This window comes from Acanthochromis polyacanthus, chromosome 19, assembly GCF_021347895.1.
Source record: "Acanthochromis polyacanthus isolate Apoly-LR-REF ecotype Palm Island chromosome 19, KAUST_Apoly_ChrSc, whole genome shotgun sequence".
Taxonomy (NCBI): domain Eukaryota; kingdom Metazoa; phylum Chordata; class Actinopteri; family Pomacentridae; genus Acanthochromis; species Acanthochromis polyacanthus.
This window is the reverse complement of record NC_067131.1, coordinates 4,927,194-4,945,979: the sequence shown is the minus strand read 5'-3', so window position 1 is coordinate 4,945,979 and position 18,786 is coordinate 4,927,194. Positions and strand designations below refer to the sequence as shown.

The following is an 18,786-nucleotide window of genomic DNA, read 5'->3' as shown; positions in this document are numbered from 1 at the left end:
AGTTGTTATCAATCCTAGAAAAACATGGTGGCTCTGCATACTACAGATGTTTTACTTTACACTACCTTGCACAACAACTTTAGAAGGATGTTTCACCATGCTGAATGTATCCAACAACAACGATCTACTCTGTTTACCATTTCTGAGCCATGCTGCATTTGTTTCATTAATTCAGTAGGATTTATTGTCCTCTCAGTCTAAAAATCTTGTCCGAAGTCACAGAAAATTCTTCAAAATGAGTCAGGAATTGTTCAAAATAACTCCAAAACTATTCAAACTTATTTGAAAGTAGCTCAAAATATCATTAAAAGTATCGTTTTATACGACATTTGAATTTTGGACAAATTTTAAGCCACATTTCAGCCTCTGTACATCAACTATAGAGAGATGTTTCACCATGCTGAATGTATCTTCCAACAACCATCTCCTCTGTTTACCATTTTTGAGCCATGCTGACTTTATTTTGCGACTTCAGTAGATTTTATTTACCTCTAAGTTGCTTCCATACTCGTCTACTATCTGCTCTTTGTAAACACTGCCTGCAGTTCAGCCGAAATATTTAAGATTTTTAGTCACGTGGCCGTTGGTCACAGCCAAGTCACTGGTAGCTTTTTAGTTGCGATGAGAAGCACAGAATTTTTAGTTTTTTACAGAATCTAGTTAGTGCACAAGATGAATTTTTGGTGCGTTTGAAAGGGCTTGGTTTTGGGTAAATTTCCCGACAGAACGGAACGTCAAACACGATTCATTCTAGTGCCATTTGAACGCTGGAAATGTGATTATTTATTTAGTTTTTACAGTTTCTGGCTTTGATAAAAAGGTACAATTACAGATGACATGCCTTTCAAACCTTGGGTTCACCGTGTTGAATGTTTATCAAATAATTTGTGTTTAAGTGCTTTTAATTTATTGCTTCTTCTAAACGAACCAGACGGTTTTAGTTATTGTAACCTCCATTTGTGCGCTTGTTCAACTGATAGACATCCAGTCCTGAAATCGTAACAAGACAAAAGAGGCGCATTAAAGCGAGTGGCGTGTAAAGACAACACCGCCGACGAACAATGTGAACAATGACAGACGAACGCCGCGAGTCTGCAGGCCCGTTTTAAAAGCAGGGTTAGAGAAGGAGACTCCTAGTTTCACACACAAACTGGCATTCCATCGCCTAATCACTGCTATTGTGTCGCCTGAAAGACACAAAATGGTCGGCGCACGATTAACCCCGGTGCTCTCACACCCAACCTTACCCATCGCTGCCCCGCTGGGAGCCGGCCAGACGTATTATTTACAGTATGATCGAGTGCCGCTGCCCTGGAATGGAGGGTTTGATTTTCCCCAGTGGAATCTTATCACAGCAGCTGCATTCCCCACGAGTGAGTCACGGTCGCAGCCAGAGGCGAAGAGCTGCACCTTTCGGTTTTTATGCACTCGCAGGCCTCATTGATTCGGTTGACAGACGGCACAAAAACAAGACAAACGCACGGAGCAGAGCGAGTGAGTCACCTTTTTGTTTGTGCGCTCAGACGGCTAAATAAAAAAAAAAAGCGCAGACACAAAGGTGAAGAGGGCAGAAACAGGATGTGGAGCACAATACTTTCACATCACAACGTATTAAATGCAAGTGTTCCAACTTGCAGAGGATTTCGCTCGGAGCCGTGTGGGAACCGGTATTAAAATACTGATGTGCCCAGACAGAGCGCAGACACCGAATACTGTACCGCTTCCCTGGTCTGGTGAAGGTGCTCCTCGCTCACGGCCTAAAAATACCAGCAGAGACCGGAGAAGCGATATGATAAATGCAGCGTTTGTCCTTGTAGCGCTCGCAGCGATCACACAATATATTCATATAATACACCGACGTCTCAGGGAAGCAGAAATGCCGATTCTTTTAGTCAGTCACATGCAGATAACGCCTCAGCTCTGACTTTTAACCCATGTTCAGTCAGTTTTAACCCTGGAAGAGCCAAATATAGAAAAAAAATGAGTAAAAAAATAAACAAAACAAACAAACAAAAATATATATACATAGATATAAACCCAAATATAGAAAAAATTAAAAATAAACTAAAGCTAAAATTATATATATATATGGTATGTATATATAAAAGCAAAAATAAAATTATATATATATCTCCCCAAATATAGAAAAAAATGTCAAAAAATATAATAAAACTTAAAACTTTAAAAAATAAAAATATCTCCCCGGAAAAATAAAAATATCAAAAATGAAATAAAATTAAAAAACTAAACTAAATAAATTAAAGATATATATCATATATATATATATATATATATATATATATATATATATATATATATATATTAGAAAATAATACAAAATAAAAAGCATATATATGTGCACAATAAAAAAAAAAAACTGATGTACTTTTGCAACAGTAGGTTTTACAGGGTTAAGACCTACCATTGTGCCAATCTGTCAGGACATTTTCATACAGTTTTACATGCTATAGTGCCTTTTTTTTGGAGCATTTTTATTTGCTTTACATCAATACAACCTGTATATCCCAATTTTAATAATAGGTATTGATTTAACTACTACAATACATTGCTTAAAAGTGCAAAAAACCTAAAAAAAAAATAAATAATTTTTTTCACATGTGCAGTATGTCAAAATACAGAAATTGCATAGCTGTAACCCTCAAATTTGTAAAAAAAAAATTGCACAACATCCTTTGGAACCGCAGGAAATTTATTTGGATAAAATATTTGGACAAAAATAACTAATTTCCTGGCCTGTACATGTGTTTTCATTCCAGATGTGCCTGGATGTCCCTCCATGTACCACCACAACGAGGGCTACCCAAACCCCCAGCACAGCAATGAAGGTGAATACTTTCTGATCGATAACCTCCACATTTAACCCGTTAAAGCTGGTGTCGGTGGCATTTATGCAAAAAGTTCCATATTAATCATTTAGCAAGGAGCAATTCGAGCCGTCTGAGCGGAAACTAGACTTTTGTAGCTTCGTCGTCTCGGCTGTTTTCTGGTTTCAGAAAATTTTAACAACAGGCCTTTTCAGTGAGAGTGTGTTGCTCCTGTTGACTGTTAAATAGATGTTCCTCCAGATGTTAGATTCTGTGGTAGCATGGGCAGTCAAACACACAGTAAAGATGAAGTTTCTTTGCATTTTTTTTGTTACAATTAGCGCTGTCTTTACTCTTAAAGTGTGTGTCATCTGGGAAAATGTACTGAATAATAAATGGGTTTGATTGAATCGGTGGCAGAACACTTCATCAGGACATCTTTGTTTGGAACAGAAAGTAGAAAGCTGAAGGAGAAGGACTGTATTCCAGATTTGAACCTCCACCAGCTTTCAAGGCTTCTTGTTGTACAGTAGAAGGATTCACAGTGATGTCAGCCTCCTCCTGGTCTTTATCTGCATCCACCCTTCGCTGATTCGAGCTCTGCCATCATTGGCTAACTGGCTGCGGCGTCCCTGTTTCCATTGGCTAACCGGTGCTGTGCCTTTGTTTCCATTGGCAGAGCCTCTCGCCTCAAGAATCCCTGAATAAACAGAACTCCTGGAAAAAGCACTACTTCCCCAGCAGAAAGGAAAACAGTCCCTCCCTTCACTCCCATTGTTTATGGGACTGTTTTAGGGCCAATTTAGATTCTTATTCAATGATTTTAAGCTTATAGAAGCTGACAAGAGACGATTGGAGGCCTACAGGATGGTAAAGAGGAGCAAGTATCCTCCAGTAGAAGAAGAGATACACTTATTGTCTCGGTGTTTTTCGTGAGAGGAGGCTGGTGTTTTGGCTCTGATCCCGAACGAACAGATCAAGGCCACTCCAAGCTCTAACACAACTCTCCCCTTGTCTTTCAGGCTATCTGTTTGAAAACGACTCCCGCGTTGTTCCAGAGAAGTTCGAAGGTGAGCCCTCCTACCCATAATCCCTCTGCATTCACTCGTGTTCACCTGCACAGCCCCAGCAGGTGTAACTCCAGTCTCTGCACCTGCATGACATCATCCTATAGACACCAGAGCTGCTCCTGTGTGGGTCTTCTGGTGGGTTTTGGTTTCTGCGCGAGTGCGACGTAGGCCTCGCTGCTTGTTGACGCTAAAGGAGATTGAGATTGAGCCCGAGGGCGCTGGTAGAACCGGTGAAGTGTGCAGGTTCTCAGCAGTAACTTAGCTGAGCTTCTCCAGTTCCCACACTTGTGTTCGAGGTGTCGGGTAACCGGTAAACAACCGAACACGAATCAGTGTCCGTTTACCTGCTGATTGCATCACTCAGTGCTGCTTTTATCTCTGCACTGGTAAAAAAAATAAAGTTTTGAATGTGTTTTTAACAGTATTTTACAGATTTGTTAATGACAAAAGACAAATTTAAAAACCCGGGTCGAAACTGCAAATGACATGAAAAATCTGTATTTCTACAAGAAGTATTTTGCTCTTTACACTGTGTAAGGCAAACTGGTATTTATTTAACATTTAACAGTAAAATCACACCGTGTTTACTGTATTTAAGTCAGCAAATTATCTTATTTAACTGATATTTTAAGGTAAATTATGTGTATTCAGGATTTAAAGTGTTATTTTACAGATTGTGTCTTGTAAAATTACATTAAAAAGCATTAATTTACATGTTAATTGTTAAAAAATATAATGTCCTCAAAATAATCTGTACGTTTACAAATAGTAATAGATATTCAAGATTTGATAGGGACATTTTTACATTTTCACTGTATTCAAATCAACAAAAAATAATGAAATTGAGCAGATGTGTGCCATTTTTTAGAGAAAAAATTGGTATATTAAAGACTAAAAAAAGGATAAATACATTTTAAACTGTTATTTAACCAGAAAAAACATTAATTTACATGTTGACTATTAAAAAAAAAACGTCCATATCAAAAATCTGTTTTTAGAAATCGGAATTTATTCAACAAGTGAAATTACAGCTTTATGGCAAAAAATATGTGTATTTTATAAATATTTGTAGTTATTTGAAGGAAAAAATATGTATATTGAGGATTTTAAAAATTGTGAAAATGTTTTTAAACTATTACATCACAAAAATGTAGTAATTTCCATGTTGACGGATGAAGATTATTAGAAAATCATTTGTTTATTTAATGTTATTTCCACCATTTTTTTGTTTATCCTCTATTTAAGCATCTTGTTCTTGATTTCTGCCTATTTTGTTTGTATGACCTTTAACTTAACCTCCCTTCAAATTATATTTTTTCCATTTCTGGCTGGTTATTTTAGCAATAACCTGTTGTTGTTAAGGATTTAAATTTGCATCAGCGTGCAAACAGAAAACACGAGTTGACCTGTAGATGAGCTGGCACCATTAGAATGATGTTATTTTTCAGCTGTTATGAGTCAAACTTTTCTGATTTGTATATGTAATGTAAGAAGCACTTAGACCATAATTTAATGATTGTGTCTTAATGGTCCGATGCATTATTGAGCTGAAAATGGATCAAATGTCACGTGAACTTGGCTGCAGATTCACCAGAGTGCAACTGAAGCAGCAGATTCAGTGCGTTCCAGGACTTTTAGAATCTGAAATAAACGTTTAGATGAATGCGATTTCAGAACATAAACACGCTGTTCTTCATGTTTCTCGTTCAGGTGAGGTGAAGCAGGAAGGGGGTGGCGTTTTTCGCGAGGGTACACCTTACCAGCGCCGTGGCTCTTTGCAGCTCTGGCAGTTCCTGGTGGCCCTTCTGGACGACCCCGGCAACGCCCACTTCATCGCCTGGACCGGCCGCGGCATGGAGTTCAAACTCATTGAGCCTGAAGAGGTACGTCTGGACCTATTTACATTTTAAACGGGTGGAAAAATATAGTCTCTTTGGGGGAATTCTGCTGTATTCTATTCACAGGTGATCCAGTGTTTATTTAATAATCCTCAATAACCCTAGAAGGTTGTAGAGGTTCGGCCTTGTAGGGTCGTTGAGGATTGAAAGAATCCTAGAAGATTGTAAAGGTTCAACCTTCTAGGGTCATTTAGGATTCTTTCAGTCCATCATCTAGGGTCATTGAGGACTGAAAGAATCCTCAGTCACCCTAGAAGGTTGTGGAGGTTCAGCCTTCTAGGGTCGTTGAGGATTGAAAGAATCCTAGAAGATTGTAGAGTTTCGTCCTCAGTGACTCCAGAAGGCTGTAGAGGTTCAGCCTTCTAGGGTCGTTGAGGATTGAAAGAATCCTAGAAGATTGTAGAGGTTCATCCTCAATGACTCTAGAAGGCTGTAGAGGTTCAGCCTTCTAGGGTCGTTAAGGATTGAAAGAATCCTAGAAGATTGTAGAGGTTCGTCCTCAATGACTCTAGAAGGTTTTAGACGTTCAGCCTTCGAGGGTCATTGAGGATTCTAGATCTTCTAGAGGTTCTGGATCTTAAAATGACGTCGTCATTAGGGTTGGGCATCAAGAACTGCTCCCAAAATTCAGATTTTTAAAAGGAATCATCAAGAAATTTCGATTTTGAATCTGCCTGTTGAATCCGTTCCTTCACTACTTTCGAACACCTTCCCTTTATCTCCCAGGACCTGTCCGTCCATCTTCAGGTTAGTTTAATCAAGGCTTTACTCATGCAGTTTGCATACTTGCGAATTTTCCCATCTCCTGATGCATTTGTCTCAGTAAATTGTGAGTCTTAGCTGTTTCCAACTTGCTTGATTCGCGCATAAACGACAAATTCTGTTAAAAATCACCTTAACCCTTTAAGCTTCAGTCAATTCCAGCCGTTTTCAGTACAGAAAAATCGCTAATATTCTATTTTTAAATAAAAAAAATTACGAAAAATACGGGGAATATTGGATGCGCATCGGGAGGTGCATTTCCTTGAAAACGACCGATTCGGGGATTTTATACCGACTTCAGGACATGTTTTGGACAAAATAGTTTACTGACTTGTGTCATCTGATGTAAAAGGTTGGATTATGGTCGTTTTTTGTGGAATCTTTTTTTTGTGTGTAATAATAAACCCGGAAATGTGAGTCGCGCTGTGTGCTTTGAAGCCGTGTATAGAGAACGGATGGATGAATATTTGTTTTTGTCGGACAAATGTGTTTTTCTCACCCGCTGTGGTAATCGCATCTGAAAGTGGTTTATACCGGCGGATTCATGAGAATCTAAGCTTTCCATCGGTGTATAGTGTTTGTATAATCGCGTTTGCACCCGTCGGACATTCCTGAAATTCCTATGCAAATTAGTAGGTGTACCGCCGGCGGTACACTGAAGCTTAAAGGGTTAATTTAGCAAATGCTGCTAAAAAACCATTTAGAAGTTTGGGGTTGGACGCTGCCATCGCTACAGTAAAGCAGCTAAAGTAAATCCCAGATAATCACAGTGATGAGAAATATGAGCTTATGTGGCTGTGTTGTCTCTGCTGCTGACATTTAATTGTGTTAGGAAGCGTTAAACACATGAAGAATCTTCTCTGACAGACTTTTAGTAACTTTTCTGCTGATCAAGACTCTTTACAGCTGATTAAATGACCTTTACTGCCCAAATAGCAACACTTTAAAGCTGTGAAACATGGAGGTAAAACTCAACAATATGCAAAAAATAAATCATATTCTAAGTTACTTTGACAGCTATGAGTCACGATTTTTCTGGGAATTGTTGCATTTCTGGTTTACTGAATCGAATATAAAACGATAATGTAATTATTGAATGTTCCCTTATGTCTGGAGAGGATGATCTACAGGCCCGAGCATCTCTGTAGCGCCACACTGCCTCATTTCTAATGTTCAAAAACTGCAGATCCTGCAATTTGGATATTTGCACTTGGCTGCGTTGCGGTAATATTTTGGTTAATTGCGCAGCTCTGCGTGCTGGAACTTCTCTCTCACAATAAACCACCTAAAAACACAGATTAATCCGCATAATTATAATTGTTTGTTTACTTTCATAGATGGGGAGTGGACGTGGTGGATCCTTGGAGTTTACTGTTTAACTGCCTGCGACTCAAAGAATACATAGAATAATTAAGAATAATAATCAATAAACACAGCCAGATAAAATATAAATGATGCCCAACCCTAATTCTGATCCTTAGTTTTGGATGTTTTTAATTACTTTTTTTTTTAAAATGGTTAGAAATTGAGTCCTGAGTGTCCTGCGAAAGGGAGAAAAGTAGTAAATAGTGATTTTTCTCTGCACTTTCTGTTTTTATTCTTGGAGGAATCGTGTTGCAGCAGCTTTTAAACGCCTTTTCTCAGCTGCTGCTTGCTCTGTATGGTCAAAGAGGAGCTCTCTGGACCACACGCTGTAGTCATAATATCACTTTAAATGCTTAGAGAGAGGCAGATACATAATTTAAGAGGCATCAGCATTAGCCCATTACTGTACAGATAGAGGATCGTGTTGATAAAGATCCTGACATTAATATAAATGCGATAAGAGGCCGGAGTTATTCTTGGACTGGTTGTTTGAAGGTGCTACCCAGATTACAGCGATCACAGCGGGGATTTGGCCACTTTCCTCTGATCCATCTTCCATTAGTCAGCCCCATTCATTATTCAGCACGCCAAACGACGGATTGATAAACGAAGGACGTCGCAGAAACACCCAACACCCCCGTCCTCCCCACCCACCCCGTCACCTCCTCGCATTTCTACAGTCGAGACGTTTTCGTGATGTTTAAGTCTGCAGTTTGATTGGGCGGCGTCCATTTAGGGAGGAATATGGACGAGGTCGTATTGTGTTTTCCATTATCTTTTTACTGTACATTAAAAATGGATGGGGGTAAGAGTTTTTACAAGAGCAATTAGGGGCTGAGAGCCACTCAGGGATCAAACAGGGCTGCCTCCCTGAGTCATGGATCCCAGAGCCCGTTTCCCCCGTTTTTTTTTTGTTTGTTTTTTTAAAATTTCTCCCCGTATCCAACATGTTTGCTCACCTTAAACTCACCACTGCTGCAGGACGATGTGGTTTACTTCCCATTAATACGACTCTCTCAAAACATTCTTTAACCCTCCTGTTGTCCTCATTTACGGTCACCAAAAAATATTGTTTCCTTGTCTGAAAAAAATCAGCCAAAAAATCCCCAAATTTCTGAAAATTTGCAAAACCTTCAGGAGGAAATCTCCAATAATTGCTTAAAAGTTTCCCTTAAAAGTTTTATCTTAAAACAATCCCCCACATTTGGCAAAAAAAATTCTTGTAAATGTTTTCAAAAAATGAGAAAAATCTTCCCAAAAAATACTAAAAATATCTAAAAGTGACTACATATATATCAGTAAAGCTTCGCTGAATTTTGGTTGATTTTTTATTTTTATTTTTTTGTGAATGATCTTCAGAAACATTTTTAACATTTCTTTTTTTCCACCAAAAAATGTTCAGAAATTTCCCCAAAACATTGAAATTGTGGACACCAGAAATTTCCGTGTGAAAATATATTTTTTTCCCCACGTTTTCAAACTTCAAAAGCGATTTTGACCCGCAGGACGACACAAGGGTTAAAGAATTTGCATTACTACCTTTTTGCATTTATCTTGCTAAATGCAGGACTGCACTTTATTATTATTTCAAAAATGAGGGTTTTATTGTTTATTGTCTGATAGAACAAATCTGTGCAGAAAGGAGACATGACCCTGGTCAAAATGAATTTAAAAAACTACCAAATGCTTAAACTACCCCAAAGGAAAGCAGCATTCCCTCATTTCAAAATGTCCAGACATTGTTAGAGATTGATAATCCATTTTAGGATTTTCACTATTAGTTGGTACCTAACAGGAAGTACCTCTGATAAAAGGCTGATGAGGACGTCCTCCTCAGCCTGTGTGGGACATTAATTTCCTATCAGAGCTCCTTTATCAGCTCAGTGTTTTTTGTTTTTTTGGGCCGGAGCCGTATTTCACCGACTCTTCTTTCTCTGCAAACACTGTGGGACTCTGGTTGCATTCAAGTGGTAATGGGTTACATAAAAAGGAAGTGAATCCACATGTGGGGACTCGCCCTGGCCTTGACGTGTTGACGCAGTCGAGTTTAGAGAGCGGAGGGCGCTTCGGCTCACCTCCGACGCCCCTTAGTGGCCGTACGGTGCAGTTACAGTCACCTGATTTAGGAATCCTTCAGATGTGCTAATAGCCGTTGAGCTTTGTTTTCAGAGGTGTGACTCGGTTTCCTTCCTCCGTCAGGTCGCCAGGCTGTGGGGGATGCAGAAGAACCGTCCAGCCATGAACTACGACAAGCTCAGCCGCTCCCTGCGCTATTACTACGAGAAGGGAATAATGCAAAAGGTACAAAACACACACTCCTAATGCTGGAAACTCAGAGAATTTGTCATTTTAAATGTGCAGCCTTAAATTTTGCACACACCTTAACTTACTTGCTGAAGAGTATTTTCCATAGTTGTGTAACTCTAAAAGGTCTTCCCCCTACTCTTCTCCCCGTTTCCTGTCACTCTTCACTGCTACTATCAAAATAAAGTCGAAAAAGGCAAAAAGAAGATATTTTTAAAAAAGTCCTTTTAAACATTTTATTTGTACCAATTTTGAGGGACTTCATTAGTTGAAAGTCATTAATTAATCGGGTGAATTTCTATAATGACATACTAAACTATGACGTTTTTGTCCATTTTCGGACGACATACTAAACTATGACATTTTTGTCTCATTTTGGACGACATGCTAAACTATGACGTTTTTGGTCCATTTTTGGACGACATTCTAAACTATGACGTTTTTATCCGTTTTTGGACGACATACTAAAATATGACGTTTTTGTCACATTTTGGACAACATGACGTTATAGCGTTTTTTTTGGACAAAATTCATGATTTTTTTTTTCAAAGAAAACTGCTCTATAGTGTTTTTCACGGCCTACAACTGGCATTGATATTTTTGGTCCATTTTTGGACGACCTACTAAAATATGACGTCTTTGGTCCATTTTTGACAGATGATGTCAAGCTTATATCATTTCAAGGCCCACAAACAGTCTAAATCACAGCATAATAACCACAACTCCATGTTTCATTTGTTTTATTGCAAAAAGTACATTCTTAAAATGAAACGTAAGTCACAGCTGTCTGGAGCTGAACAATGCAGTGTTGTACTTAATGCTCAGAACAGTTTGTCAAAGTCAAGAAATCATTCCAAATTGACAGTTGATGTCTTCTCTGTAATTTTTACACTGTACAAAGTCATCTGGCAGGCTCCATGTGTGACACCCCTGGAAAAATTAATCAGAGTCGATGAGCCAAGTTTGTTTTTAAACCCCCTTTCGCACTGTGGAAAAGCCAAGTGGAATCCCCCAACAATGACGTCCATTAAATGCATCTGCCGTCTTTGGATATGTCCATCCTTGACGTCCAGTTAAACTCTTTCTTCTTCCCACACAGCCATATTTAATCTGTGGAGGCAAAAAGATGATAGTTAATGACTTGTGGAGGTGCTTGTTGTTGTCAGCAATGGATCTGTGTTGACATCATTCATTCTGTTTTCAGGTGGCAGGGGAGCGCTATGTTTACAAGTTTGTGTGTGAGCCTGAGGCCCTCATCTCCCTGGCTTTCCCTGACAATCAGCGGCCGAGCCTGAAGGCAGAGTTTGAGCGCTACGTCAATGAGGAGGACACAGTGCCGCTGTCGCACCTGGACGAGGGCGTGCCCTACACCCCTGAACAAGCCCCCCAAAACATGGGCCCTCAGCCCTACTCCAAAGGCTACATGTACTAAAGCCACCCCATCCACCACCACCTGCCCTCCTCTTACCCCATCTCCAGAAATTCTCCTGTTGTACCAACCAATCATCATACACGCCCCTGAAACCCCCACACACCTCTTGCACATGCCCACCCTATCCACTTGTATATAAGGCTATGGTGTTTCTGTTTTAAATTAATCTCATTAGGGATTTTTTTTGTTTTGTTTTTAAGAGCTGCATTCCTCTTACATCTGAGGCCTACTCGATCCATAAACATGGCTGTGGTTGAAGAGATTGCTTAATAAATACCCATAATAATACCCATCTCATGTCTGAGCTGGTCTTTCTTGTGTATTTTTTTTAACGTTCTTCTCTGACGATATTTTTATAATCAGGTGGATTATACCACAGTCATATAGCCTCGCCGCGCTAGACCCGTGTTCTGAAGACGCAAGGGTCTAGGACCGCTTGACAGGGAGGGAGGCGGGCTAAAAGGTTGTCTTTCAAATCACTCTGCAGCAATTGGGTAGGTATACAACCAATCAGTGCAACGAATAGGCTGACGTAGTTCCGAGAGCGCCGGCGGGTTGTGGCTAAGTCCCATTAGCTTCCCAACCAGCGGAGCCAACTGGTATATTAAGGATTAAGGATGACAAAAAACGTCATAGTTTAGTATGTTGTGTAAAATATGACAAAAACGTCATAGTTTAGTATGTCGTCCAAAATGTGACAAAAATGTCAGTTTCGTATGTCGTCCAAAATATGACAAAAACGTCATAGTTTAGTATGTCGTCCGAAAATAGACCAAAAACGTCATAGTTTAGTATGTCGTCTAAAAATGGACCAAAAACGTCATAGTTTAGTATGTCGTCCGAAAGATGACAAAAAACGTCATAGTTTAGTATGTTGTGTAAAATATGACAAAAACGTCATAGTTGAGTATGTCGTCCAAAATGTGACAAAAATGTCATAGTTTAGTATGTCTTTCAAAAATGGACCAGAAACGTCATAGTTTAGTATGTCATGCAACAACTAGGAGCAAATCATCCAGATAGCTCAACTGGTTAAGAAGGTGATTTGTAAACAAAACTGTGTCAGAGACGCAGGTTCCATTCCATCTCATGGTCCTTTACTGCATGGGGTTCCCGTTTTCCTCTCTATACTTGGCGGAGGTCTGCACTCTCAAAGTGGTTTTCTAGTTGAGTATGTCGTCCAAAAATGGACCAAAAACGTCATAGTTTAGTATGTTGTCCAAAATATGACAAAAATGTCGTAGTTTAGTATGTCTTCCAAAAATGGACAAAAACGTCATAGTTTAGTACGTCGTCCGAAAATAGACCAAAAACGTCATAGTTTAGTATGTCGTCTAAAATGGACCAAAAACGTCATAGTTTAGTATGTCGTTCGAAAGATGACAAAAAACGTCATAGTTCAGTATGTCGTGTAAAATATGACAAAAATGTCATAGTTTAGTATGTCGTTCAAAAATGGACGAGAAACGTCATAGTTTAGTATGTCATCCAACAATTAGGAGCAAAGCATCCAGATAGCTCAACTGGTTAAGAAGGTGATTTGTAAACAGAACTGTGTCAGAGACACAGGTTCGATTCCAGCTCATGATCTTCTACTGCATAGGTTTCCTGTTTTCCGTTCTATTCTTGGCGGAAGTCTGCACTCTCAAAGTGGTTTTCTAATTTAGTATGTCGTCCAAAATGTGACAAAAACATCAGTTTAGTATGTCATCCAAAATGTGACAACAATGTCATAGTTTAGTATGTTGTCCAAAATGTGAAAAAAACGTCATAGTTTAGCATGTGGTCCAAAATATGACAAAAATGTCATAGTTTAGTATGTCGTTCAAAACATGACAAAAATGTCATAGTTTAGTATGTCGTCCGAAAATTGACAAAAACGTCATAGTTTAGTATGTCGTCCAAATGTGAAAAAAACGTCATAGTTTAGTATGTCGTCCAAAATGTGACAAAAATGTCATAGTTTAGTATGTCGTCCAAAATATGACAAAAATGTCATAGTTTAGTATGTCGTCCGAAAATTGACAAAAACGTCATAGTTTAGTATGTCGTCCAAATGTGAAAAAAACGTCATAGTTTAGTATGTCGTCCAAAATGTGACAAAAACGTCATAGTTTAGTATGTCGTCCAAAATGTGACAAAAATGTCATAGTTTAGTATGTCGTCCAAAATATGACAAAAACGTCATAGTTTAGTATGTCGTCTAAAAATGGACCAAAAACGTCATGGTTCAGTATGTCGTGTAAAATATGACAAAAATGTCATAGTTTAGTATGTCGTTCAAAAATGGACCAGAAACGTCATAGTTTAGTATGTCGTCCAACAACTAGGAGCAAAGCATCCAGATAGATCAACTGGTTAAGAAGGTGATTTGTAAACAGAACTGTGTCAGAGACGAAGGTTCGATTCCAGCTCAAGATCTTCTACTGCATAGGTTTCCTGTTTTCCGTTCGATTCTTGGCGGAGGTCTGCACTCTCAAAGTGGTTTTCTAATTTAGTATGTCGTCCAAAATGTGACAAAAACATCAGTTTAGTATGTCATCCAAAATGTGACAACAATGTCATAGTTCAGTATGTCGTCCAAAAATGGACCATAAACATCATAGTTTAGTATGTCGTCCAAAATATGACAAAAATCTCATAGTTTAGTATGTCGTCCAAAATGTGACAAAAACGTCATAGTTTAGTATATCGTCCAAAAATGGACAAAAACGTCATAGTTAAGTATGTCGTCCGAAAATGGACAAAAATGTCATAGTTTAGAATGTCGTCCAAACTATGACGAAAACGTCATAGTTTAGTATGTCGTCCAAAACATGACAAAAACGTCATAGTTTAGTATGTCATCTAAAAATGGACGAAAAACGTCATAGTTTAGTATGTCGTCTGAAAATGGACAAAAATGTCATAGTTTAGTATGTCGTCCAAACTATGACGAAAACGTCATAGTTTAGTATGTCGTTCAAAACATGACAAAAATGTCATAGTTTAGTATGTCGTCCGAAAATGGACAAAAATGTCATAGTTTAGTATGTCGTCCAAAATATGACAAAAATGTCAGAGCTTAGTATGTGGCCAAAACATGACAAAAATGTCAGTTTAGTATGTCGTCCAAAAATGGACTAAAAGCGTCATAGTTTAGGATGTCGTCCAAAATGTGACAAAAACGTCATAGTTTAGTATGTGGTCCAAAATATGACAAAAATGTCATAGTTTAGTATGTCGTCCAAAAATTGACAAAAACGTCATAGTTTAGTATGTCGTCAAAATGTGAAAAAAACGTCAGTTTAGTATGTCGTCCAAAATGTTACAAAAAACGTCATAGTTTAGTATGTCGTCCAAAAAATGTGACAAAAATGTCATAGTTTAGTATGTCGTCCGAAAATTGACAAAAACGTCATAGTTTAGTATGTCGTCCAAATGTGAAAAAAACGTCATAGTTTAGTATGTCGTCCAAAATGTGACAAAAACGTCATAGTTTAGTATGTCGTCCAAAATGTGACAAAAATGTCATAGTTTAGTATGTCGTCCAAAATATGACAAAAACGTCATAGTTTAGTATGTCGTCCGAAAATAGACAAAAAACGTCATACTTTAGCATGTCGTCTAAAAATGGACCAAAAACGTCATAGTTTAGTATGTCGTCTGAAAATGGACAAAAATGTCATAGTTTAGTATGTCGTTCAAAACATGACAAAAATGTCATAGTTTAGTATGTCGTCCAAATGTGAAAAAAACGTCATAGTTTAGTATGTCGTCTGAAAATGGACAAAAATGTCATAGTTTAGTATGTCGTCCAAACTATGACGAAAACGTCATAGTTTAGTATGTCGTTCAAAACATGACAAAAATGTCATAGTTTAGTATGTCGTCCGAAAATGGACAAAAATGTCATAGTTTAGTATGTCGTCCAAAATATGACAAAAATGTCAGAGCTTAGTATGTGGCCAAAACATGACAAAAATGTCAGTTTAGTATGTCGTCCAAAAATGGACTAAAAGCGTCATAGTTTAGGATGTCGTCCAAAATGTGACAAAAACGTCATAGTTTAGTATGTGGTCCAAAATATAACAAAAATGTCATAGTTTAGTATGTCGTCCGAAAATTGACAAAAACGTCATAGTTTAGTATGTCGTCCAAATGTGAAAAAAACGTCATAGTTTAGTATGTCGTCCAAAATGTGACAAAAACGTCATAGTTTAGTATGTCGTCCAAAATGTGACAAAAATGTCATAGTTTAGTATGTCGTCCAAAAATGGACTAAAAGCGTCATAGTTTAGGATGTCGTCCAAAATGTGACAAAAACGTCATAGTTTAGTATGTGGTCCAAAATATGACAAAAATGTCATAGTTTAGTATGTCGTCCAAAAATTGACAAAAACGTCATAGTTTAGTATGTCGTCAAAATGTGAAAAAACGTCAGTTTAGTATGTCGTCCAAAATGTTACAAAAAACGTCATAGTTTAGTATGTCGTCCAAAAAATGTGACAAAAATGTCATAGTTTAGTATGTCGTCCGAAAATTGACAAAAACGTCATAGTTTAGTATGTCGTCCAAATGTGAAAAAAACGTCATAGTTTAGTATGTCGTCCAAAATGTGACAAAAACGTCATAGTTTAGTATGTCGTCCAAAATGTGACAAAAATGTCATAGTTTAGTATGTCGTCCAAAATATGACAAAAACGTCATAGTTTAGTATGTCGTCCGAAAATAGACAAAAAACGTCATACTTTAGCATGTCGTCTAAAAATGGACCAAAAACGTCATAGTTTAGTATGTCGTCTGAAAATGGACAAAAATGTCATAGTTTAGTATGTCGTTCAAAACATGACAAAAATGTCATAGTTTAGTATGTCGTCCAAATGTGAAAAAAACGTCATAGTTTAGTATGTCGTCTGAAAATGGACAAAAATGTCATAGTTTAGTATGTCGTCCAAACTATGACGAAAACGTCATAGTTTAGTATGTCGTTCAAAACATGACAAAAATGTCATAGTTTAGTATGTCGTCCGAAAATGGACAAAAATGTCATAGTTTAGTATGTCGTCCAAAATATGACAAAAATGTCAGAGCTTAGTATGTGGCCAAAACATGACAAAAATGTCAGTTTAGTATGTCGTCCAAAAATGGACTAAAAGCGTCAGAGTTTAGGATGTCGTCCAAAATGTGACAAAAACGTCATAGTTTAGTATGTGGTCCAAAATATAACAAAAATGTCATAGTTTAGTATGTCGTCCGAAAATTGACAAAAACGTCATAGTTTAGTATGTCGTCCAAATGTGAAAAAAACGTCATAGTTTAGTATGTCGTCCAAAATGTGACAAAAATGTCATAGTTTAGTATGTCGTCCAAAATATGACAAAAATGTCATAGTTTAGTATGTCGTCCGAAAATTGACAAAAACGTCATAGTTTAGTATGTCGTCCAAATGTGAAAAAAACGTCATAGTTTAGTATGTCGTCCAAAATGTGACAAAAACGTCATAGTTTAGTATGTCGTCCAAAATGTGACAAAAATGTCATAGTTTAGTATGTCGTCCAAAATATGACAAAAACGTCATAGTTTAGTATGTCGTCTAAAAATGGACCAAAAACGTCATGGTTCAGTATGTCGTGTAAAATATGACAAAAATGTCATAGTTTAGTATGTCGTTCAAAAATGGACCAGAAACGTCATAGTTTAGTATGTCGTCCAACAACTAGGAGCAAAGCATCCAGATAGATCAACTGGTTAAGAAGGTGATTTGTAAACAGAACTGTGTCAGAGACGAAGGTTTGATTCCAGCTCAAGATCTTCTACTGCATAGGTTTCCTGTTTTCCGTTCGATTCTTGGCGGAGGTCTGCACTCTCAAAGTGGTTTTCTAATTTAGTATGTCGTCCAAAATGTGACAAAAACATCAGTTTAGTATGTCATCCAAAATGTGACAACAATGTCATAGTTCAGTATGTCGTCCAAAAATGGACCATAAACATCATAGTTTAGTATGTCGTCCAAAATATGACAAAAATCTCATAGTTTAGTATGTCGTCCAAAATGTGACAAAAACGTCATAGTTTAGTATATCGTCCAAAAATGGACAAAAACGTCATAGTTAAGTATGTCGTCCGAAAATGGACAAAAATGTCATAGTTTAGAATGTCGTCCAAACTATGACGAAAACGTCATAGTTTAGTATGTCGTCCAAAACATGACAAAAACGTCATAGTTTAGTATGTCATCTAAAAATGGACGAAAAACGTCATAGTTTAGTATGTCGTCTGAAAATGGACAAAAATGTCATAGTTTAGTATGTCGTCCAAACTATGACGAAAACGTCATAGTTTAGTATGTCGTTCAAAACATGACAAAAATGTCATAGTTTAGTATGTCGTCCGAAAATGGACAAAAATGTCATAGTTTAGTATGTCGTCCAAAATATGACAAAAATGTCAGAGCTTAGTATGTGGCCAAAACATGACAAAAATGTCAGTTTAGTATGTCGTCCAAAAATGGACTAAAAGCGTCATAGTTTAGGATGTCGTCCAAAATGTGACAAAAACGTCATAGTTTAGTATGTGGTCCAAAATATGACAAAAATGTCATAGTTTAGTATGTCGTCCAAAAATTGACAAAAACGTCATAGTTTAGTATGTCGTCAAAATGTGAAAAAAACGTCAGTTTAGTATGTCGTCCAAAATGTTACAAAAAACGTCATAGTTTAGTATGTCGTCCAAAAAATGTGACAAAAATGTCATAGTTTAGTATGTCGTCCGAAAATTGACAAAAACGTCATAGTTTAGTATGTCGTCCAAATGTGAAAAAAACGTCATAGTTTAGTATGTCGTCCAAAATGTGACAAAAACGTCATAGTTTAGTATGTCGTCCAAAATGTGACAAAAATGTCATAGTTTAGTATGTCGTCCAAAATATGACAAAAACGTCATAGTTTAGTATGTCGTCCGAAAATAGACAAAAAACGTCATACTTTAGCATGTCGTCTAAAAATGGACCAAAAACGTCATAGTTTAGTATGTCGTCTGAAAATGGACAAAAATGTCATAGTTTAGTATGTCGTTCAAAACATGACAAAAATGTCATAGTTTAGTATGTCGTCCAAATGTGAAAAAAACGTCATAGTTTAGTATGTCGT

General features: G+C 37.5%; 1 protein-coding gene across 1 annotated transcript in view; it reads left to right on the top strand.

Annotated features, from left to right (window-relative positions):
* The window catches only part of etv4 (ETS variant transcription factor 4), a 50,817-nt gene extending 38,869 nt beyond the window's left edge, over positions 1–11,948 (top strand). The window contains 5 exon segments of the mRNA XM_022217428.2: positions 2,778–2,846; positions 3,848–3,895; positions 5,606–5,778; positions 10,120–10,221; positions 11,429–11,948. Of these exon segments, the coding sequence (XP_022073120.2) occupies positions 2,778–2,846; positions 3,848–3,895; positions 5,606–5,778; positions 10,120–10,221; positions 11,429–11,656 (620 nt within the window). The 3' untranslated portion in view covers positions 11,657–11,948.
* The last annotated feature ends 6,838 nt before the right edge of the window (positions 11,949–18,786 follow it).